This window comes from Bos javanicus, chromosome 15, assembly GCF_032452875.1.
Source record: "Bos javanicus breed banteng chromosome 15, ARS-OSU_banteng_1.0, whole genome shotgun sequence".
Lineage (NCBI taxonomy): Eukaryota > Metazoa > Chordata > Mammalia > Artiodactyla > Bovidae > Bos > Bos javanicus.
Genome location: NC_083882.1, coordinates 5305176 through 5328941, shown reverse-complemented (window position 1 = coordinate 5328941; position 23766 = coordinate 5305176). Strand labels below are relative to the sequence as shown.

General features: G+C 36.6%; 1 protein-coding gene across 2 annotated transcripts in view; it reads left to right on the top strand.

Moving 5' to 3' along the window:
• Positions 1 to 23766, top strand: part of DYNC2H1 (dynein cytoplasmic 2 heavy chain 1) — a 398003-nt gene that overhangs the window by 110118 nt on the left and 264119 nt on the right. For both annotated transcript variants that reach the window (XM_061440087.1, XM_061440086.1), the window contains exons 46-54: positions 164 to 266; positions 815 to 982; positions 6016 to 6146; positions 9350 to 9598; positions 10055 to 10163; positions 13332 to 13445; positions 15310 to 15452; positions 21430 to 21514; positions 22998 to 23152. In XM_061440087.1, coding sequence (XP_061296071.1) covers positions 164 to 266; positions 815 to 982; positions 6016 to 6146; positions 9350 to 9598; positions 10055 to 10163; positions 13332 to 13445; positions 15310 to 15452; positions 21430 to 21514; positions 22998 to 23152 — 1257 coding nt within the window. The remainder of the gene's footprint in view (positions 1 to 163; positions 267 to 814; positions 983 to 6015; positions 6147 to 9349; positions 9599 to 10054; positions 10164 to 13331; positions 13446 to 15309; positions 15453 to 21429; positions 21515 to 22997; positions 23153 to 23766) is intronic.

Genomic DNA, 23766 nt, shown 5'->3' with positions numbered 1-23766 from the left:
TAGGTGCATAAAATACAAGATAACTAAGGAAATCAGTAATGTTGATACATGGTTCCACTCACTGGTAGAAACTGACATTCCTGTAAATTTAAAGTGACTGAAAAATTTACATCATGATTATAAATTTAAAAGAATAGGACAAATCATTTGCCTTTTTTTTCAGGTGCGGGCCAAATTTACAGTTGATGATTATAGTCATTATTTCTTTACTCCTTGCATCCTTACCCAGTGGGTTCTTGGCTTATTCAGATATGATTTAGAAGGAGGTAAGTTTTGCTTTTATGATTTCAAATCACTTATCTTTCTTTAGAATGTCATAGTGTGTCTCTCTGTGTGTATTTATGCTGTGTATTATATTTGTAATAGATAAGTGAGTATTGTAATGATAATATTTTAAAAATTATAATTGAAATAATGTTGATATTAAATTTAAACATGATATGAAAATTGTGATATTTTAGTACACGTCCTTTTCTAAACTATGATTGTCACTATTAAAACTTGATTTGAGAAAAAATGTAATCATTATTCTTTACAGCCAAAGCAAGTTTAATATGCTTTTAGGGATTGATATTTTTATTAAACTACTAGAGATAATAGTGTTTAACATATCCTTTAAATAATAAAAAAAATTTACCTGCTTATTCATAAAATGAATTTTAACTCTTTCCCCCTTTTTTTTTCTATTTATCTGATGCCAAAATTATGGTATGTAGATTCTCATTCTCTAATTCTTTCTAACATTATGTTGAAATAGCCCATTTTTAAATCATTTGAATTTTACTATAAGTAAAGAAAATTTTGTCTTTTTTAGGATCCTCAAACCATCCTCTAGATTATGTATTAGAAATTGTAGCATATGAAGCACGGCGCTTATTCCGTGACAAAATTGTTGGTGCAAAGGAACTTCATTTATTTGACAGCATTTTAACATCAGTGTTTCAAGGAGATTGGGGCTCAGATGTACTAGATAATATGGCAGGTAATATAGTTACGGAGTTTTTGTAAATATATAAATGTTATGAGAACTTTCAAATTATTTTTCTTTCTAATAGTATGATTTCATATGTCTAAACAAATCAAAACTTTGGATAATTTAGGTATTATTGAATCACTTTACTGTGGAGTAAAAATTAATACAACATTGTAGATCAACTATGCTTCAGTAAAATAAAATGAAAAGCCCTAAAACCTTGGATAATTTTAATGTTTTAACCTAAGAAGTTGCTTTGTCTTTTTTACTAGATTGCAGTAGTTATTTTCCAAACAAAATAATGATGGTAATTTTTTTCTTGGAAACAGTTGTTCAGACTGCAAGTGTTTTATATTTGCAATTCAAAATTGTATTTCCTGAAGGACTTTTACTAATAAAAATAACCATATATGTGTGATACTTAAAAGGTCATAGTGAAGATCTGTATTTAATTATAATGAACTTTCATTTGAGAATAATGGCAATTCTCATTCCTGTCTCTACTGTTAGTGTCATTAGCACAGAACATGCACCCCATTAGCAGCTTTACCCATTGTTATGATAAACAAAGCATAGCACCAAGGAGCTATGTTACGTTTGCAACTGTTCCTGCTTAATGACCAACTTGTATTATGAAAATGCTGTGGGAGTGATGCATGTAATAGGAAAAGCAGCATGGTGAAAGGACTTTGACAGAAGACTGTCATTTGAATCTATTCCGTAATACAACTGCTTTTAAGCTATAAAATGAGTTTCTGTTGTATTAGAGTGTAAAGCTAGGCTTCAAAAATATTACATGTAGTACATTATATTGTATCTTTCTGCATTTGTTATTGGTTCCAGGATCATAATGACATAAGTGAGGGGGAGTCTTAAAGAAGAAAGGGATGTTAAGATTGATAGAAGGAATTTTCTAGGTGTTGCTTGAGTTTTAGAATCAGGAAATAAGACAGTATGAAATGCTAAGAGAAGCCTGATTATAGTTCAAAGTTGACTTGATTTTGAGTGAGGTTTTATGTCATTGTGTACTGTAGCTTTCATGGCTTAGCATGGAGAACTTTGTTCTCAAATACTACCACTTTTCTCAATCAAAAAACTGAGTTAATAATGTCTCTTCCTGCGAAGAAAATGATATATCCTTTGGACATTAGATAGTATTAGTGTGTTTTTCTCTACAGTTTGTATCTTTTAGGGTCTCATGTAGGACTCAATACATAATGTCTTTTCTCAGTATTTTACTTTTAAATAAAGGATTGTATTTTTTTAAAAAACAGACTTGATATCTGTTAGATCTTGGCAAATAGGATTTTCACATAGTAGAATATTAGTTTATTAAGAAAATTTTAATTTTAGATACTTAAACTAGATACATTCTGAATATATTTGGGATAAATGCTGGAATTTAGGGGTATGGCAGATTAGAGACTAATTCCTTTTTTGAGGAAGTTACTTTGAAATTTTTTAAAATAATTTTTATTTTGAGATAATTGTAGATTCACATACAGTTATAAGAACTAATAGAGAGAGAGAGAGAGAGAGAGAGAGAGAGAGAGAGAAGGTGAACTTTGTACTTGTTTCCCCCCAGCAGTAGCATCTGACAAAACTATAGTACAAGGTCACAACCAGGGTATTGACACTGGTACAGTTAAAATGGACCAACTCCTCTCCCCTCCTCTGGAAACGACCATCTTTTCAGTGTTTAATTTTGCCATTTCAAGTATTTTACTTTTCATTCGGGATAATTCTCTGGAGATATATGCAGATTCTCAAGTGTTTCAGTGGTTTATTCCTTTTTATTGCTGAGTAGGTATTTTGAAATGCTACCATTTCTTTCACTGTTTACTTGTTGAAGGGCATCTAAATTGTTTTTGGTGTTTGGCTCTTAGGAGGAAAGCTGCTATAGCCATTTATGTACAGGTTTTCTGTGGACTTTTTTGTTTCTCTGAGATAAATGTTCAGGAATGCAGTTGCAGTGTTGAATGGTACTTGTATGCTTAATTAACAAATAACAAAACTGCCACACTGTTTTCTAGAGTAGCTGTATTTCATTTTATATTCCCATCAGTAATATCTGAGTGATCCAATTCCTCCACATCCTTGCCAGCATTGGGTGGCATCACTGTTTTTTACTTTGGCCGTTCTGATAAGTGTATATTGATGTGTCGTGGTGGTTTTGTTTTGTGTCTTGAAAATGAAGTCGTTCAATGAGGTTGAGCTTTGAGTGTCTTCTGCATGTCCTCTTCAGTGAAATGTCTCTGTGTCTTTTGCCCACATTCTAATTGGGTTTTTTAAATATTGAGTTTTTAGAGTTCATTATGTATTTTAGATACTATTCTTTTATCAAATATGTGATTAGCAAATATATTCTCCCACTCTGTAGCTTGTATTTTCATCTTCTTAATAGAGTCTTTTATAGATAAAAAGGTTTTAACTTGATGAAGCTCAAGTTATTAATTTTTCAAAGGTTTTTTTGGTGTCAAGCTTAAGAACTAGGTGTAGTCCTAGATTTTGAAGATTTTCTCCTACCGTTTTCCCCTAAAGAGTTTATAGTTTTGTATTTTAAATCAGTGATCCAGTTTGAGTGAATTTCTCTGTAAGATGCGAGACTTGGGTCAGAGTTCATTTCTTTGCCTGTTGTTGTCCACTTGTTATAGCACTGTTTGTTAAGTAGTTACCTTTCTGCCTTGAATTGCTTTTGCACATTTTTCAAAAATTAGTTGTGTAAGAAATGAATCCCCAGTCCAGGTTCAATGCAGGATATAGGATGCTTGGGGCTGGTGCACTGGGATGACCCAGAGGGATGGTACGGGGAGGGAGGAGGGAGGGGGTTCAGGATGAGGAACATGTGTACACCCGTGGCGGATTCATGTTGATGTATGGCAAACCAATATAATATTGTAAAGTAATTAGCCTCCAATTAAAATAAATGAATTTAAATAAAAAAATAAAAGCAGAGCTGATAAAAAAAAAATTAGTTGTATAAGTCTGTTCCTGGGTTCTCAATTCTGTTCCTTGATGTATGTCAGTCTTTCTGCCAATAACATAGTTTTGATTGCTGTAGCTTAGTGTCTTAAAATTCAATTGACTGTTTCCTTATTTATTCTTCCTTTCTCAGAATCATTCTAGGTATTTCAGTTCCCTTGCCTTTGCATATAAATTTTAGAATAATCTTGTCTGTATATACAGTGTTGCAGATTGTGGTAGGAATTGTATTAGTTCTGTATATCGGTTTCAGGAAAAACTGACCTCTTTATTATGTTGATTTTTCTAATCCATGGATATAACATATTTATTCATTTATTTACTCTTTGCTTTCTTTCGTTAGTGTTGTATGATTTTCAGCATATGTCCTATAACATATTTGTTAGATTAACACCTAAGATTTTAATTTTTTTTGAGCAGATTGCAGAAAACCAAGTTGTATCTTGAACTTCCCTTGTAGCTCAGTCAATAAAGAATCTGCCTGCAATTCAGGAGACCCAGGTTTGATACCTGGGTCAGGAAGATCCCCGGAGAAGGAAATGGCAACCCACTCCAGTATTCCTGCCTGGAGAATCTGATGGACAGAAGAGCCTGGCAGGCCACAGTCCATGGGGTCACAAGAGTTGGACATGACTTGGTGATTAAGCTGTATACAAGCTGTATCTTAAAGAATGACTATATTAAGTGAAGAAGAGAGGAAGGGCATTCTAGACAAAGGAAAAAGAATATGCAAAGAATCAAAGGTTTGAGAAAACTGGAGTATGTAGTACAGAGAAAGATAAGAGATTCAAGCAGTCAGTGAAGCCAAATTGTAGCCAAATTACCTTGATTAGGAAAATGTTTTAAGGCAGTGGGAAGCTCTGTGATATTGGAGTGCAGTGGCACTGGCAGATTTTGTTTTGTGTTTGTTACTCTAGTAGCAGTGAGGATACATTTGATGGGGCAGAGGCTTGTAGCAGGAATATGAGTTAGGAGCATGTTCTTATAGTTGAGAAATGATGAGATACGAAGATAATGAGTTGTTTCTTACATGTGTTTGAATGTTTTTCAAGTGTTTTGGGAGTCTACATAAAGTTTATCCTCTCTATGAGGGGAGAAATTAGGTTTGTCTTATTCATTACTTATTTCTAACAAAGTACAGTGTTTAAATACAGGTCTGTGATAGATACGTGTTTAATGAATGAATGCGTGAGTTATATGTATGTTAAGCAATTGGAAATACGGGACTAGACTAGAGCTGGGAGACCTGCCTATAGATCATGAATCAGATTTTGGTATATATTTAGATAGTTGATAGTTTAATATACAGAATAAGATTAAATATTTCCAAGGGAATATTTATTATAAAATTAAAGCATAACAGACTGACTTCGGGTCCCAATGAAACTAAAAAATATGAGTGATAAGTGGACAGCTGAAAAGAAGAGTGGTAGTGACTTGAGCCCAGTACAGATTCAAGGAAAACAGCTCCTTTAAGGAGATGCACACAAGTCATGTTAGGATAATGACTGTAAGATTTGGATTTGGCACTTACGGCAGTATTGTTGTTCCCAAATACGAGTTTAGGTAGTGGTTTTGCTAAGTAGAAAATGTGAGAAATGTGATGGAGAAAGAAAGAAGAATGTGAGTCTAGGGAAGGGAGGGCTGTTGCTGAATGCGCTATATGACAAGAAGACTGATGGAACAGTCTCCCAGAGGAATTGGGAGTGGGAAGTTTCACTAGAATGGTGAACAGATTTTCCTTATATGGTAATAGGAACACTGCTATAGATAAATTTAAGAAAAGTTGTCGTGTTTTTATTTTCTAATTATAATTTGATTAATTTTTCTTTTATTTTAAAAGATAGGGCTCTTGATATTATTTATAAATCTGTTCTTTTTCAAGAATAATTTTGAGATTGTTTTATTTATTTGCCATTTCAAAGTAATTAATCTTTGCCTTTTTGGGGATGTTCTTATTTGGACTAATACAGTTAAAAATGGTTTAGTGTGAAATATATTTACTGATACTCCCATTAGAAATAACACATATGAAGAAAAAATATCTTTCATGTCTACAGATAATTTCTATGTTACGTGGGGAGCCCAGCATACTTCAGGAACAAGGTCAGTCCCGGGACAACCTTTGCCTCCCCATGGAAAACCACTTGGAAAACTAAATTCTTCAGATCTTAAGGATGTTATTAAAAAGGTAAGATATGAATCATGAATTTGAATTGGGATTTGATTATGATTAAAGCCGTTTTCAAAATATTTGTTGCAAGCTTTCTGAGGGCATGAAGTGAAAGATCTTAGAATAGGAGAAACTGGTTTGTGTCTTACAGAAGACAGCCCAGTGTGTCAGATCTAACCGGAAGCACATGTACTTACACAGATAAGTCGAAAATGGCTAAGATACATGCTGGGAAAAGGTATCTGAGGTTGGAACTATTAAAAAGACTTAATTGGGAAATACCGCTGTTAATATACTATTGACAGTTAGTGTACTATTAACTGCTCATCCTAGAGCAGTAGTCTTAGCCTTTAGTGAGCATTAGAATCACTTTTGGAAAAGGCAGTGGCACCCCACTCCAGTACTCTTGCCTGGAAAATCCATGGACGGAGGAGCCTGGTAGGCTGCAGTCCATGGGGTCGCTAAGAGTTGGACACGACTGAGTGACTTCACTTTCACTTTTCACTTTCGTGCATTGGAGAAGGAAATGGCAACCCACTCCAGTGTTCTTGCCTGGAGAAGCCCAGGAGCAGGGGAGCCTGGTGGGCTGCCATCTCTGGGGTCGCACAGAGTCGGACACGACTGAAGCGACTTAGCAGCAGCAGCAGCAGCAGCAGCAGCAGCAGAATCACTTTGAGTACCGGAAAATATTGATGACTGTGTCCCTCGTTAGAAGTCTGATTCGATAGGTGCTAATCTGAACTTAAAAAAATCAGAAAAGAATCCAAATTTTTGATGGGCTCCTAAATGATATTGATTTTGCTGTTTCACTGAAACTTTTAACAGCACTGTCCTACAGAGTGTTTTTTTTTTTTATTAATTGTAATAAGAAGCAACTGTATTACATATGATTGCTTCAAAGATTAATATTTGTATGGAAGTTAGTATGGATTTTATACCAAGAAAAGTTTTTCATGGTCTGGTAAAATGATTTATCTGACTGGAATGGGTATTGCAAAGTTTGGGAATATGCAGATGTTGTTAAATGTGTGAAAGTTGTCCTCTCTCTCTCCCTTCCCTCTATCAATGGCTCCTGGCAGGGCATGCTACCTCTTTATAGGCTTTTGATTTGTATCCGAGCAGTACATAAAAATGAGGGTTCACAAAATATTTTCATTTAGGCACTGCGTTTTGAGAGTTTGGAAATTGTCTTATACTCTGTGCACACTGACTTCATGTGCTGTTGTTTTGCTGTTCAGTCGTGTCTGACTCTTTGCACCCCCATGGACTGCAGCACGCCAGGCTGTGCTTCACCATCTCCCGGAGCTTACTCAAACTCTTGTCCATTGAATCAGTGATACCATCCAATCATCTCATCCTCTATTGTCCCCTTCTCCTCCTGCCTTCGATCTTTCCCGGAATCAGGGTCTTTTTTAATAAGTCGGCTCTTCACATCAGGTGATGAAAGTATTGGAGTTTCAGCTTCAGCATCAGTCCTTCCAATGAACACCCAGGACTGATCTCCTTTAGGATGGACTGGTTGGATCTCCTTGTAGTCCAAGGGACTCTCAAGAGTCTTCTCCAACAGCACAGTTCAAAACTATCAATTCCTCAGGCTCAGCTTTCTTTATTGCCCAACTCTCACATCTGTACGTGACTACTGGAAAAACCATAGCTTTGGCTGTATGGGCCTTTGTTGGCAAAGTAATGTCTTTGCTTTTTAATATGCTCTCTGGGTTTGTCATAGCTTTTCTTCCAAGGAGCAAGTGTCTTTTAATTTTATGGCTACAGTCACCATCTGTAGTGATTTTGGAACCCAAGAAAATGGTCTCTCACTGTTTCCATTGTTTCCCCATTTATTTGCAATGAAGTGATGGGACCAGATGCCACCATGATCTTAGCTTTTTAATGGTTGAGTTTTAAGCCAGCTTTTTCACTCTCCTCTTTCACCTCCATCAGGAGGCTTTTCCTCTTTGCTTTCTGCCATTAGGGTGGTGTCATCTTCATATCTGAGGTAATTGATATTTCTCCCAGCAATCTTGATTCCAGCTTTTGCTTCATCCAGCCCCGTGTTTCACATGATGTACTCAGCATACAAGTTTAATAAGCAGGGTGACAACATACAGCCTTGATGTACTCTTTTCCCAATTTGGAACCAGTCTGTTGTTCTATGTCCAGTTCTAATGGTTGCTTCTTGACCTGCATACAGGTTTCTTAGGAGGCAGATGAGGAGGTCTGGTATTCCCAATTTCGAAGAAATTTCCAGTTTGTTGTGATCCACACAGTCAAAGGCTTTAGTGTATTCAATGAAGCAGAAGTAGTTGTTTTTCTGGAACTCCCTTGCTTTTTCTGTGATCCAGTGGATGTTGGCAGTTTGATCAGTGGTTCCTCTGCATTTTCTAAATTCATCTTGAACATATTTAAGTTCTCAGTTCATGTACTGTTGAAGCCTGGCTTGGAGAATTTGATCATTACTTTACTAGTGTGTGAGATGAGTGCAATTGTGCGGTAGTTTGAGCATTCTTTGGCATTGCCTTTCTTTGGGATTGGAATGAAAACTGACTTTTTCCAGTCCTGGGGCCACTGCTGAGTTTTCCAAATTTGCTGGCATGTTGAGTGCAACACTTTCACAGCATCATCTTTTAGTATTTGAAATAGCTCAACTGGAATTCCATCACCTCCACTAGCTTTGTTTGTTGTGATGCTTCCTAAGGCCCAGTAGACTTCACATTACAGGATGTCTGGCTCTAGGTGAGTGATCACACCATCGTGTTTATCTGGGTCATGAAGATCTTTTTTGTATAGTTTCTTCTCTGTATTTTTGCCACCTCTTTTTAATATCTTCTGCTTCTGTTAGGTCCATACCATTTCTGTCCTTTATTGTGCCCATCTTTGCATGAAATGTTCCCTTGGTAACAAGTGGTAAAAATTGGATAGTTTGAAGTATTTTACAACATGCTTATCTTATACTGCTTTTTACTAGTTATATTAAAGATATTCAAAAGTAACTGACTGTTGTGGACTTACGCACTTGTTTGACATCATGTAAATTTTTCCTTAGAAAGCGCCATGCACCTGGATTACTAGATAGATAAGAGAGTGTGAGACAACACATATTTACTTAACTTCTTTTCTTGATTGCACCAAAAATATAATATCTTAATCTAGATAATTAACAATTTGTTATATAATTGAGAATTTCATTAATTATGTAACATTATTTGTGGTTTTTTTTTTAAAAGGGTCTTATTCATTATGGACGAGATAACCAGAATTTAGATATTTTGCTTTTCCAAGAAGTCCTGGAATATATGTCTAGGATTGACAGAGTGCTGAGTTTTCCTGGAGGTTCACTTCTGCTAGCAGGACGCAGTGGTGTGGGTCGTCGGACCATCACTTCTTTAGTCAGTCACATGCATGGAGCAGTGCTGTTTTCACCAAAGATTTCCAGGGGATATGACCTGAAGCATTTCAAGAATGATCTCAAATATGTAAGTGCCTCACAGTCTTTTACTTTATTTGGTTTTAAATCCTAATTATTTATTACTCTAAAAGGCTTTAATGGCCTTTGAGACTCTGATATAGAATATAGTCTTTTATTTTTGTTGATTGTTTTCTTCATCATTTTGCAAAATTGTTTTTAGCTCTCAGTACCTCAGATTATGGGATGTTATATGACTTGGTAAGATAAACAAAAAGTAGAATTTAAGACATATGTGGGTGTATTTAAAAATAATTCTCTAGCTTTTAAAGATCTACCTATAAAACAATTAAATGTTCTCCCAGTAGTATTTATGAACTGAATTTACTTTCCAAACTATATTTTGATTACTCAATAAAGTATAAGTCAATAAAAATAACTTAGTTTACCTATAGAATGAAAATTTTTACCAATATTTGCCAAAAAATATTCAGTGGGTTCCGGAATGTGCTTTCTCATTGTGCAGGTGCTGCATCTTGCCGGTATTGAAGCCCAGCAGGTAGTTTTACTTCTTGAGGATTACCAGTTTGTACATCCGACATTTCTGGAGATGATCAATAGCCTTTTGTCTTCAGGCAAGTGGATGGGTTTTATTTAAAGAAAAATAAATAAATATTATTCAAGTGAAGTTATCTCATATAAAATTATGTTTCAGAAAATATTTGGCATAGCTTCTGCTAAAGTGATAGAAGATTAAACATTAAACATGCTCCGAGCAGGAGAACTGAGAAACCCTGTTTTTATGAAACCAAGAGGTTGTGGAATTATATAAAAATGATGATTAAATATTGATATTGGTAAATATACTGAATAATTTGCCTTCTTAAACACTTTTGGTGGGACTATTAGATAATATATATAACCTTTTGGGAAAGTTATCAACCAGTACTTATTTAAAAAATGTGCTATATCCTTTGATATAAACATTATATTAAATTGTAGAAATTTAGTTTGTAGAAATAAAAGAACTGTAAAGAAATATGTAAGAAATAAGAAATATGCTAGAACCTCACTGTCCATCATTAGTGGAATAATTTAATAATTATAATATGGCCTTAAATATGGCTATATAATAGTAGATATATTTCAGATATATTAGATTTCATATTTCTTGAATTGTGGTATACTCTTGTCTCTGGAGCCAGCTTATCTTTTTGGTGAGTCCCTGAGGAAAATACCTGCAGTTTCCTACATTTCTTCCTTTTCTGCAGAATTTATGAAGGTTATTAGAATCTGTTTGTAATGTATAATCATTGTTAATAGAATCAGTGTGAGATAGCTTTGTTTTGAGTCTTTCATGGTTGCTCAGTTGGTAGATAATCCACCTGCAGTGTGGAAGACCTGGGTTCAATCCCTGGATTGGGAAGATCCCCTGGAGGAGGGTATGGCTCCAGTGTTCTTGCCTGGAATCCCCTGTGGACAGAGGAGCCTGGTGAGCTGCAGTCCATGGTGTCACAGAGTCAGACACGATTGAGCAACTAAGCATGACACAGCTTTGTTTTGAACTTGGACCAAGAGTGTTTTGGTACTAAAGTATAAAATAAACCTTGTTAAATCTAGTTTCAGCTCTCTGAGTTGCTCCACTCCAGGGACTGAGGACAAATTTACATGATGCTCTTGTTCCACTGTGCTTTTATATAATACATGTTTTGAATCCTGCTAGGTAGACTCTGCATGAAGTAGTCTTTTTGTTTTCAGAATTTAATAGCTTTGGTTGAAGAAAACATTTTATTTATAAAGTAAGGAGTCTACACTGTAGTGCCCAAATGAGACTCTAGTTAGACAAGTAGTACATCAACTTTTGTCAAAGTGGAGGTAATGGTATAGTGAAAGTACTAGGCCTTTTTTGTAAATAACCTATTTGTTTTTAGGGATTCCCTGATAACTCAGTTGGTAAAGAATCTACCTGCAATGTGGGAGACCCTGGTTTGATTCCTGGGTCAGGAAGATCCCCTGGAGAAGGGAAAGGCTACTCACTCCAGTATTCTGGCCTGGGGAATGCCATGGACAGTACATGGGGTCGCAAAGACTGAGCGACTTTCACTTTCACTTCATTTTGATTTTTAAAGTTCTTATTCCTGCATATTGCTTAAATTGTCACTGCTGCTGCTGCTGCTGCTAAGTCGCTTCAGTCGTGTCCGACCCTGTGCAGCCCCATAGACGGCAGCCCACTAGGCTCCCCTGTCCCTGGGATTCTCCAGGCAAGAACACTGGAGTGGGTTGCCATTTCCTTCTCCAGTGCATGAAAGTGAAAAGTGAAAGTGAAGTTGCTCAGTCGTGTCTGACTCTTATCGACCTCATGGACTGTCCATGGGGTTTTCCAGGCAAGAGTACTGGAGTGGGTTGCCATTGCCTTCTCCAAAATTGTCACTAGATGGCGACTTTGTTTCTTTTGGCTGATGTAAAGTAGCAGGCCAGATATTCAGGGTTTTTGTTTTAATTTGTGAAAGCAAACATTCAGATAAGCATTAACCCAGTAATTATTGTATGATAAATTGGTCTTTATTATCAACATATAACAGCAAAAATTATAAACTTAAATTTTTTTGGTTGTTAATTTTTCTAGCTTTTTTTGGCAAAAATATTTATGTGAAACATACTTTCAGAGAAAGTACTTAGTAGGCCCTTTGGTCTCTTTTATATATTTAAAATTCTTATTCTCTATTGAGTATGTAAATAGAACTAACTTTCTTTATTAAATTTAAGGATACAAGGGTATCTTGGTACAGCTCAAATTTAGAGAAAGACATAGAGCATATTTACATGTATGTGCTTGTGTTTGAATATGTACATGGCTGATGGCTGGGTCGTGATCTGGTACCTCTGAGATGAGCATAAAGAAAAGTAGTAATTTAGACTGTGTTGGACTTTTCATGAATGCAGAAAAAAATTTTTCACTCAATCTTACAGTTTCTTGTGAACTACAAATATGTTGATTTAATACATATTTATTAAATAACTGGATTTATGGTGTGAACAAGCTCTCTATCAAATTCTTATAGTCTTACCACCTTTATTTGATTTTCATCATTCTGTTGCGTAGTAGCAGGCCATGACTAGTTCTCCTGATTTCTAGTAACAAGCTTATTCATTCATTTATTTAACAAATATTTATGGTTTAGATTCTTTGCTAGAAATGTCCTAAGTTTAATATTGATCATAATTAAATATTTGCCTTCTGGGAATTTAGAATCTAAGTGGGCAGAGAGAAGTTATTCATTTATTATTAAATGATGTGATAAATGCCAAACAGTGATGTTTGGATATTATATTCAAGAGAAAAGAGTACTTTCCCTAATATGTTGGTATTCAGGAAAGGCTCATGGGCGTGGCAGTTGGCAAAGTAGTATCTTGAGGGATAAACAATATTTTTAGTGGAAGATTTGGGGCAGAGCAAGACTGTGGTATGATGTATTCCAGGAAGAGGAAATATTTCATTAAAGTTTTAGAACACAAAAAAGTTTACTGAGGTTAGAATACAAAGTCTTGGAAGAGAGTAGAGAAGGACTTGGAAAGGCAGATAGATGAACGGTTAGTGGGAGGAGTTGAATTTTTTTGAATGAAGGTTACAGGTATATATTTGTGAATAATATAGAGGTGATAGGGCTTGCTTGTTTTGGAAACAAAGATTGAATAACATCAGATTATTTAATATAAAAATAGAAGAAGCATCGTGTATGTAAAATGTGTGTTGAATTTAGTGTAATGTAGCTAAATCTCAGAAGAAATATAATGTTCTGCAGGTGAAGTTCCTGGACTCTACACTCTCGAAGAATTAGAGCCCTTACTCTTACCTCTTAAAGATCAGGCTTCGCAGGATGGATTTTTTGGACCAGTCTTCAACTACTTCACGTATAGTAAGTATGATAGAGCTCAGTAATTTAACTGTGCTTCATGTGAAATACGTTTAATCTACCTTATTTTCTCATTAGATTGCAAAGGTATCTTAAATTTTGGGTCCATTTGGTAATTTATATTTTTTCTTTTTTATAGAACTTTTAGAAAATAGCTGGTAAGTAGACTAAAAGCTAACGTATAATAAAAACATGTTAAGTAAAATTTTAGCAAAAGGTTAGGATGAAAGTATGGTAATGTCTTTTGGGATATTTACTTTGCTGCTTTTGTTTCCATGTGATAAACTTAGTACCTATCTTAGAGAATTCGTGAATTATTTAGATTGTGCCACATTCTGTTAATGAGGTGACTTTTGTTAATGAGATGACTTTTGGCCAGCACCTAGGGGTGGGGGCTGGTTGCCAGGGAAACCAACCACAGGAGTCCTTCCTCTTTCCCAGGAAGCCACATCAGAAGGGGAGAGATCAGCTAAGCCCGGATTGATTATTAAGTCCTGGTGTGGGGGAGGGGTGGCCTTCCCCCTCCCCGCCCTAGACTCACATAGTACGGAACATACATTCACTCCATCAGCCTGGGCCCCTCACTGCTCTCAGCTTTCTGCTCCATGTCACCTCTTCATGATTTTTTTAAAAAATACTTATAGATTTATAGAAAAGTTGCAAAGATGGTCGGGGGAGTCCCTGTGTAGCCTTCACCCAGCTTCCCCTCATGTTGGCATCGTACTGTGACAGCTGCAGTACATTTGTCCAGCAGAGAAATCAATGTCGGTTCAGTGCTATTGGCTTCCCTTGTGGCTCAGCTGGTAAAGAATCCGCCTGGAATGCGGGAGATCTGAGTTCCATCCCTGGGTTGGGAAGGTCTCCTGGAGAAGGGAAAGGCTACCCACTCCGGTGTTCGGGCGTGGAGAATTCCATGGACTGTATAGTCCATGAGGTTGCAAAGAGCCGTACATGACTGAGTGCCTTTCACTTCACTTCACATGCTGTAGTTTCTTTGAAACTAAAGAAACATATTATTATAGAAGCAGTTTTGTGTACTGCTAAAATTGGGAAGTAAAAAATAAGGTAATAGTGACACTACCCAGGCACTGCTATTACAGTGATCATCTTTATTTTTCTACAAGAACATTTATCATTGATGAAACAAAGAAAGTTGTTAAAGAGCTACCTTCCCTTCTCTCTCCTTTAAGTTTAGAGGGAATTTCTACCACACCTTTAAGAAACAGACCATCTCAATGCTATTTTAAAAACTACTTCAGAACATAGAAAATAAAGGAGAGTTTCTAAATCCCTTCTTATGAAGGGAAAATGATATTAACATTGAAATTGGAAAAATACTTCTCCTAAAGGAAAACCAGAGATCAGTTTTGCTTCTGAATATTGAAACAAAAATCCTAAAAAGGAAAAAATTATTTAGTAGAATCCAGTATGACATTTGAAAAGTAACAGCAATATCATATCTTTTGGGGATATTTTATCCCACCTTGCACAAACATAGCACATATATGTGCATTGCAGGCGTGCTTATCCGTTCAGTCGTGTGCAACTCTTTGTGACCCTTTGGACTATAGCCTGCCGCGCTTCTCTGTCCATGGGGTTTTTCAGGTGAGAATAGTGGAATGGGTTGCTGTTTCCTTCTCCAGGGTATTTTCCCAAGCAGGGGATCGATCACGAATCTCTTGTGTCCTGCATTGCAGGCAGATTTTTCACTTAGGGTATAACTCTGTTTCATAGCTTGCTCTTTTGTTAAAGAGCTTCTGCCATCCAGTTTCAGAAAATTTTAATTTCATAAAACAAGACCATGTATGGATTTCTTCAAATATTGTTATTGTAATATTCCATGACTCTATTTATCCTATTTTTTTAGGAGTGCAACAAAACTTGCATATTGTTTTGATAATGGATTCTGCAAATTTAAACTTCATAATAAACTGTGAGAGCAATCCTGCTTTGCATAAGAAGTGCCAGGTGTTGTGGATGGAGGCTTGGTCAGATAGCAGTATGAAGAAAGTAAGTTTAATGTTTAAATACGGAAATAAAAAATAAGCACATTTTCTTTTTAAGACACCAAGGACTTCCCTGGTGGCTCAGATGGTAAAGCATCTGCCTACAATGTGGGAGACCTGGGTTCAATCCCTGGGTTGGGAAGATCTCTGGAGAAGGAAATGGCAACCCACTCCAGTATTCTTGGCTGGAAAATCCCATGGATGGAGGAGCCTGTTAGGCTGCAGTCCATGGGGTCGCAAAGAATCGGACAGGATGGAGCGACTTCACTTTCACTTTCAGTTTCTTTTTAAAGTTACTAATTGTTACAATTTCCCCTTGGTGTTTATTGTAATCCTTAATTGTGGTGCTGAGCATCTCTCATATATTTGAAAATAACTGTCTTTTCTTCATACTCTTGTACTTGACAGATTAGTTGACTACAAAATTTTAGGTGTAAGATTATGTTCTTAATTAAGGACCACAGAGATGTTTATTATATTTAAAAATTTTTATAAATTTAATTACTTAGTCCATTATAGACTAGCTTATGATTAAATATCACAGCAATAATTTTAGCAGTTGTTTCAATTAAAGTTTAGGTGCCTTTTAAAAAAATCTGTCATTGTTATGATATATGTTTGGAGGGGTATGAGTTTAAAGTGTGAACTCAAAAACCATCTCGACTGGAAGCCTTTTACATTGCTTCATTTGAATAAATAATAATTTTCAATATTGTCTCCTTGAATGATGCTCATATTTCCAATCATTGATTTATTTTTGTATAGTAGATGTGCAAACTGTTGCCTATCATGATTCAGAGAAGGAAGCGCAATTTGAGATAATAGACAACATTTTACAGTTGAGATGATCCTTTAAATAGATTTTAGTAAGTAGATAGAGGAAAGTTATTCCAGTCTGAAGAGGCTACATGAACAAGAGGTATTCATTAAGAAGCAGTAATTATTGGATACTTAATATGTGTCACTTTTTTATATACTGGGGATATAGCAGAGAAAAGAGAGACACAAGTCCCTGCCTCATGGAGTTTACATTCTTTTGGGGGATATTTGGAGGGAAAGCTTTCTACAGGAAGAATCTGAGATGAGAGCAGGCCTGGTGATTTGAGGGCCAGTTCATTTGTAACAGAGTGATCAAGGCAGAGAGTAGTTGCAGATGAGGTTGGGGGATTAAGAGAACAGTTAGGGTGGGGCTTTGGATGCTATTATAAGGATTTCAACTTTTCTGGAAACCAGTAAGGGACTCCTTGGAGGCTTGGGAGCAAAACTGTTCTGATGTTTTATGGGATTACACTGCCTTCTGTTTGAAAATAGACTGTAGAAGACCAGGAGGAAGCAGTTATAAAGCTATTGAAGTAACCTTGGAGAGAGACAAGGATGACTTGTCTCAGGATATAGTGGTAGAGGTGGTGAGAACTGGTAGATACTCGGTATGTTTTGCAGTAGAAATGATAGGGTTTGCTGACAGATTGTAGTAAGTTATTAGGGGAAGCGAGGAGTTGAGGATACCTGTCAGTCTGTTGGCTTGAGCTCCTGGAAAGACTGGAATACCTGTCAGTTGAAGGGAGACTATGAGAGGAACATTTTGAGAAGAGAAGATGAAGCTTTCAGTTTTAGATCTATTAAATATGAGGTGTGTCGGACATCCGAGTTGGAAGATTGAGAAGGTCAGGGGAAAAGGTCAGGCATACAGGCAAAATTGTCGGAATTATCAGAGTTTAAGTGGCATTTAAGGCTTTGAGAACAAATCCTACTAAAGGATTGAATGTTGGCAGAAAGCGGAGATATCCAAAGGCTGACCTCTGGGGCACTTTCAGCATTAAGAGGCTGAGATGAACAAGAACCAGCAAAGGATACTGAGAAGGACCGCTAGGGAAATAGGAAAACAGGAGTTGCGAGTACAAGTGAAGCCTGGAAGCCAAGTGAAAACAGCATTCTGAAGGAGCAAGGAAGGGTGAACACATGGAAGTCCATGAGGGCTGGAAAGTGATCATTAGGTTTAGCAACTTGTGTCCCTTAGTGACTTTAATGAAGCAGTTTCAGTTAGTAGTGGAAAAAAAATACTGTAATGAAATGTGTTTTGGAAAGAATGAGAAGAGTGGAGAGTGAATATAGTCACCTCTTTTGAAGAATTTTGTTATAAAGTGGAAGATAAAAATGGATCAGTAACTGTAGGAAGTGGGAATAAAATAGTTTTTTTCTTTAAAAAAATTTTTTTAAGATGGGATAAACTGGAGCATACTCATATGCCGTTGGGAATGCAAGAAAGGAAACAAAACATATATTTTATATGAAAGAGCAGGAATTGCTGGAGCAATGTCCTTGGGTCTAGACACCATGTGGGCCTATTACATAAATGAAAGGATTGAGGACAAGCCTTTGCTTGGGCTTCCCTGTGGCTCAGCTGGTAAAGAATTTGCCTGCAATTCAGGAGACCTGGGTTCTGATCCCTGGGTTGGGAAGATCTCCTGGAGAAGGAAAAGGCTACCTACTCCAGTATTCTGGCCTGGAGAATTCCACAGACTGTATAGTCCATGGGGTCACAAAGAGTCGGACACAACAGAGTGACTGTCACTTCACTTTTCTTGGAGAATGGAAGCGTCATCTGTAGCAACAGGAAAGGAAGCAGAGTACAGGGGTCTGCGTAAAGCAGGTGGGCAGGAGTAGCATTGGGAAGTTTTAGACATTTCTGGTTGTTTCTGTTTTCCGAGTGAAATCGGAACTAAGATTAATCACTTGAGAGAAAAGTTGAGGGAAGAGATTTTGGAATCTTGAAGAGATGTAAGAGGATGTGCAAAATAGTGTTTTGGAAGAGGGAAGGAGTGAAAGGCTTAGGAGAATGGAATATGATATAGCTAGATAGCATTATGGGTTCACATGAGGCTAATGATTGTAAAGTTCAGCTGAAGCCATTCAGTGTAGTTGTGTGCTTTTTCTCCAGTCACGTGTGCACTCAGGGTTACAGACCTGCAATAGTGGTGACCTGCATTTAAGCAGGATTGGGGCTTTGCTTTGCTACTTGAGTGTGTGCCAAAGAATGTTCAAACTACCACGCAATTGCACTCATCTCACACGCTAGCAAAGTAATGCTCAAAATTCTCCAGGTGAGGCTTCAGCAGTACATGAACTGTGAACTTCCAGATGTACAAGCTGGATTTAGAAAAGGCAGAGGAACCAGAGATCAAATTGCCAATGTCTGCTGGATGATCAAAAAAGCAAGAGAGTTCCAGAAAAACATCTACTTCTTTTTACTGATTACGCCAAAGCCTTTGACTGTAAATCACAATAAGCTGTGGAAAATTCTTCAAGAGATGGGATTACTAGACCACCTGACCTGCCTCCTGAGAAATCTGAACGCAGGTCAGGAAGCAACAGTTAGAACTGGACATGGAACAACAGACTGGTTCCAAATAGGGAAAGGAGTACATCAAGGCTGTATATTGTCACCCTGCTTATTTAACTTATATGCAGATTACATCATGCAAAATGCCAGGCTGGATGAAGCACAAGCTGGAATCAAGATTGCTGGGAGAAATATTAATGACCTCAGATATGCAGATGGCACCACCCTTATGGCAGAAAGTGAAGAGGAACTAAAGAGCCTCTTGATGAAAGTGAAAGAGGAGAGTGAAAAAGCTGGCTTAAAACTCAGCATTCAAAAAGCTAAGATCATGGTGTCCGGTCCCATCACTTCATGGCAAATAGTTGGGGAAACAATGGAAACCGTGAGAGACTTTATTTTTTGGGGCTCCGAAATCACTGCAGGTGGTGACTCTAGCCATGAAATTAAAAGACATTTGCTCCTTGGAAGAAAAAGCTATGACAAACCTAGACGGCATATTAAAAAGCAGAGACATTACTTTGCCAACAAAGGTCCGTCTAGTCAAAGCTATGGTTTTTCCAGTAGTCATGTATGGATGTGAGAGTTGGACTATAAAAAGAAAGCTGAGCGTAGAAGAATTGACACTTTAAATGTGATGTTGGGGAAGACTCTTGAGAGTCTCTTTAACTACAGTAGTAGTTCAACTAACTACTCTTGAACTACAAGGAGATCCAACCAGTCCATCCTAAAGAAATCAGTCCTGAATATTCATTGGAAGGACTGATGTTGAAGCTCAAGCTCCAATACTTTGGTCACCTGATGTGAAGAACTGACTCATTGGAAAAGACCCTGATGCTGGGAAAGGCAGGAGGAGAAGGGGGTGACAGAGGATGAGATGGTTGGATGGCATCACCAATTCAATGGACATGAGTTTGAGCAAGCTCCAAGAGTTGGTGATGGGCGGGGAAGCCTGGCGTGCTGCAGTCCATGGGGTTGCAAAGAGTTGGACACGACTGAGCAACTGAAATGACTGACTGACTGACTGAGTACGACAAAGTAGGGGAAGGCCAAGGAAGCTGAGGAGTTATGGTAAGAAGACGGTGGATGACAGTATCATGGTTGTTGAACGAATAGACTGCAGGTCTTGGTGAAATTTGAGGATTATTTGCATTGCAAAAGGAATGAGCTGGTTAGACAGGAATGTAATGGTAAAAGAGGGGGATGTTTGCAAGTGAGATTATGAAATGGTTGCAGTTATTGTTAATGACAAGGTATTAGGATGTGACCATTTGACATGGTAGGGGAGAATGGCTGGGGAAAAGGTGATAGATAACAGAAGGAGGAGAATTCAAGGAATTGAGAGGTCAAGGTATTAGTAAGAATGAATAATGTTAATATACTCATTCAACTCCAAAGTGCTGTTTTTATCTCCTGGGAGGTAGAGTGGAAGCAAAGTGGAATGTGGTTGAAACCAGGCAAGAAAACTTTCCTAATGTGGTATATTATTTAGGGATAGATTCTTTCCCACCCTTCCCAGCTTTATTGAGGTATAATTGACACATAAAAATTGTATGTGTTTAAGGTGTACATCATGTTTTTGTTTATTTTATGTTGTGAAATGATTAGCACAATCAAGCTAACTGACCTAAGGGATAGAGTATTTTAAAGAAAGTGAGTTTCCAAAGAAATGTTCGTTGATTTAAAAGTGTGTGTTTAAAATATTCTCTCAGTTGCTTCAGTATATTTTCAGAAATCAGTGAAAGTATTTGAGAAAAAAAAATATTCTTTGGCTCAAGAATCATGGCACTTTCAAACTCTCCACTAGTTAAGGGATCTTCTGTCTTAATGTTTTGTTCAGTCTGAGAAGAAAAAGATGCTTTTTGACCTAATTACCTGGATTACTTGCACTTGTTCTTATTAGGCATGTGAACTGTATCAGGTGAAATAAGTTGGAGGTTTTTGGTTTAATTTTAAAATTTTGGAGTTCTACTTAGTTTTTGTTCCCCAGAAATAGGGTTTAAAATTTTTTTAATATAGTTTAATATCTGTTCATTACTTAATTTTCTTATTTGTGATAGTGGCAAAAATATTGCCATGACTACACAATAGTTTTTAGCATTATCAATTATGTTGATATCAATTATGAATTATTTTCATTTATTTTGATTAATTATGATTAATTATGAAATTATTTTTATTTATTCATTTATTTCCTTATTTCTCATTTAAGAAATCTAAGAATCCTTCCTGTTCCTTTATGTCATGAAGGCATTTTAGTAGTTTGATACCAAATAAAACATTTAATTTTATTACTTTGTGATTTTAAATGGTATCGTGATTATTCTCTAATTCAATCAAAATGGTTATTTTCTTCATTTCATAAAGTCTAATCATTTTTCAAGTGAGATGCTGAAGCTTTTCCTGTGTGCTATTAATTTCCAGTCAATGGTTGATACATGTGTCAAAAGTATCAACTAGGAAATGTTTTCTGAAGACTGATGTACTATTTTTTTTTTTCTTAGTCTGGAAGGAATCCTAGAAGAAAAGTCCAACTGATACTTTTTATGTGTTGTGTTAAGTGTTTTTATACCTCTGATACTGAATTTACTAAAACTTTTTTCATACTGAATTGAAGTTTAAAGAAATGCTCTTCCTGTTTTAGATACCTGAAATGTTACTCAGTGAAATGGGTGGTGATGAAAGATATAGTGACAAAAAAAGAAAAGAAGAAAAGAAAAAGAAATCAGGTAGTATTTTGATGAAATTGATTTTACCTGGTTGTTATTGATGAAATAATTGCCGTTTTCTAATGTCGTAAGGTAATCAGGGTCAGTAATGAAGAGCCTTCCATGTCCTGTTACAGAAGGAATTTGGATTCTGACTTCTTAGTGATTTGGGATAATTGACAAGTTTTTGTTAGAGATGTAACGAGAGTCTTGTTTTAGAAAGAGAAGTCTCTGCATCCACCTGTTTTTTCAGATATTAGAAATAGAATGGTGTACAGAGAAACAGGGGTTCTATAGACCAGTATAGAAGGCTATGCCTTCTAATCTAAGAGGAAGGAATGGACTTGGGCGGTATTAGGAGGTAATCTCAGAGAAGGCAATGGCACCCTACTCCAGTACTCTTGCCTGGAAAATCCCATGGATGGAGGAGCCTGGTGGGCTGCAGTCCATGGGGTCTCTAAGAGTCAGACACGACTGAGCGACTTCCCTTTCACTTTTCACTTTCATGCATTGGAGAAGGAAATGGCAACCCACTCCAGTATTCTTGCCTGGAGAATCCCAGGGACGGGGGAGCCTGGTGGGCTCCCGTATATGGGGTCTCCCAGAGTCGGACACGACTGAAGCGACTTAGCAGCAGCAGCAGGAGGTAATCTAAAGAGGATTTGGTTATATAATGGCTGCTGTATGCAAGGAAGAAGAAGGATGCAAGAATATTTCTCAGGGTTCTGCTTGGAAAAATTTATTAGAAGTTGATTTTGTTCACTTGGGTAGAGAATACAGACGGGAATAGGTTGAGACAACAAAGAGGGAGATAATTGTGTTTGGTCGTGTATATATCGGCTTCCCAGGTGGCTCAAGTAATAAAGAATCTGCCAGCCGGTATAGGTGATGTGGGTTTGATCCCTGGGTCAGGAGATTCCCTGGAGAGAAAATGGCAGCCCAATCCAATATTCTTACCTGGAAAATTCCATGGACAGAGGAGCCTGGTGGGCTACTACTGTCCATGGGTTTGCAAAGAGTTGAACATGACTGAGCGACTGAGCACACTTGTGTATATTGAATCTAACGAGAGCTTGTTCTTAATTTTTTGACTTTTGAAGCCCTGTTTCTTCCCATGTACATAGGAGGGGATAGGTGTTATTTGGTTTGGTATATCTTTTCCACTCATACAGCTTTTAGTAAGCTTACTTTCAGACTACATGTTACGTAGTCCCAATTAATTGACATGGGAAACTGTAGATTTATCTTTTTTGCAGCAGTAAAACTTGTCAGGGGAAATACAGGGAAAGGTATATACATACAGTTGAAGTGTAGAGACCACGGGAAAAAATAATGCAAATTAATAAGAAAAATGGAAGCTATGCATGGATACCTAGGAATAACTGTTCACCTTTAAGCAAATATATTATCTCATAATTTCATTGAGTAGAAAAAGATAGTTAAGTTTATTTTCTGTAGTTCTTAATGGACCATACTTACATTGTCATTTTTTTTCTCTTTCTAGTTGATCCTGAGTTTCTAAAATCTTTTTTATTAATCCATGAGTCTTGTAAAGCATATGGTGCTACACCAAGCCGATACATGACCTTTTTACGTGTGTATTCTGCCATTAGTAGCAGCAAGAAAGAGGAATTATTAAAAAGACAAAGTCATTTGCAGGTACATTATTGGTGATCTAAAGTTATTTTATTTATGTGTAGGGGACAAGGATTATGTAAATCACAATGCCATAAATAAATATTGTACTGTATTAAATAATCCTGGAAAACTGTCTCTCCTATCTGTATTGCCCACTAGATTATAGTAATGGTTTTGTATTTTTTTTGGTTGAATAATTATTTCTTTTCTTCACCACACATGTTATTTGTGTGCTTTTGATAGCTTTTGATAGCTTATTGTGCTGGCTTTAAATGTCTTTTTCACATGAACTTATTTTAGAAATCAGACATGCCTATTATTAATTAAAATATAATATATAATATTATGTTTTATAGTAGACTATATAATTATATTTTATAAACATTCTTAAAAGTATATTTTATTATATATATTTCATTATTATGTATAATTTATTATATTCTTATTTATGTCACTTAGTACATTTGGAACTCTTTGTATTTCTATTATTGTAGAGCTTCAGCTTAAGTGCGCTGTTAGAATGCTACCCTCAGATTCTGTCAGAGAGCATTCCTTGTCCAGAGTTCTTGCTTCCCTTTGTAAGGGTAGGAAACCAGGAACATTAATTGACAGAGTTATCTTTATCCTTCTCTCTA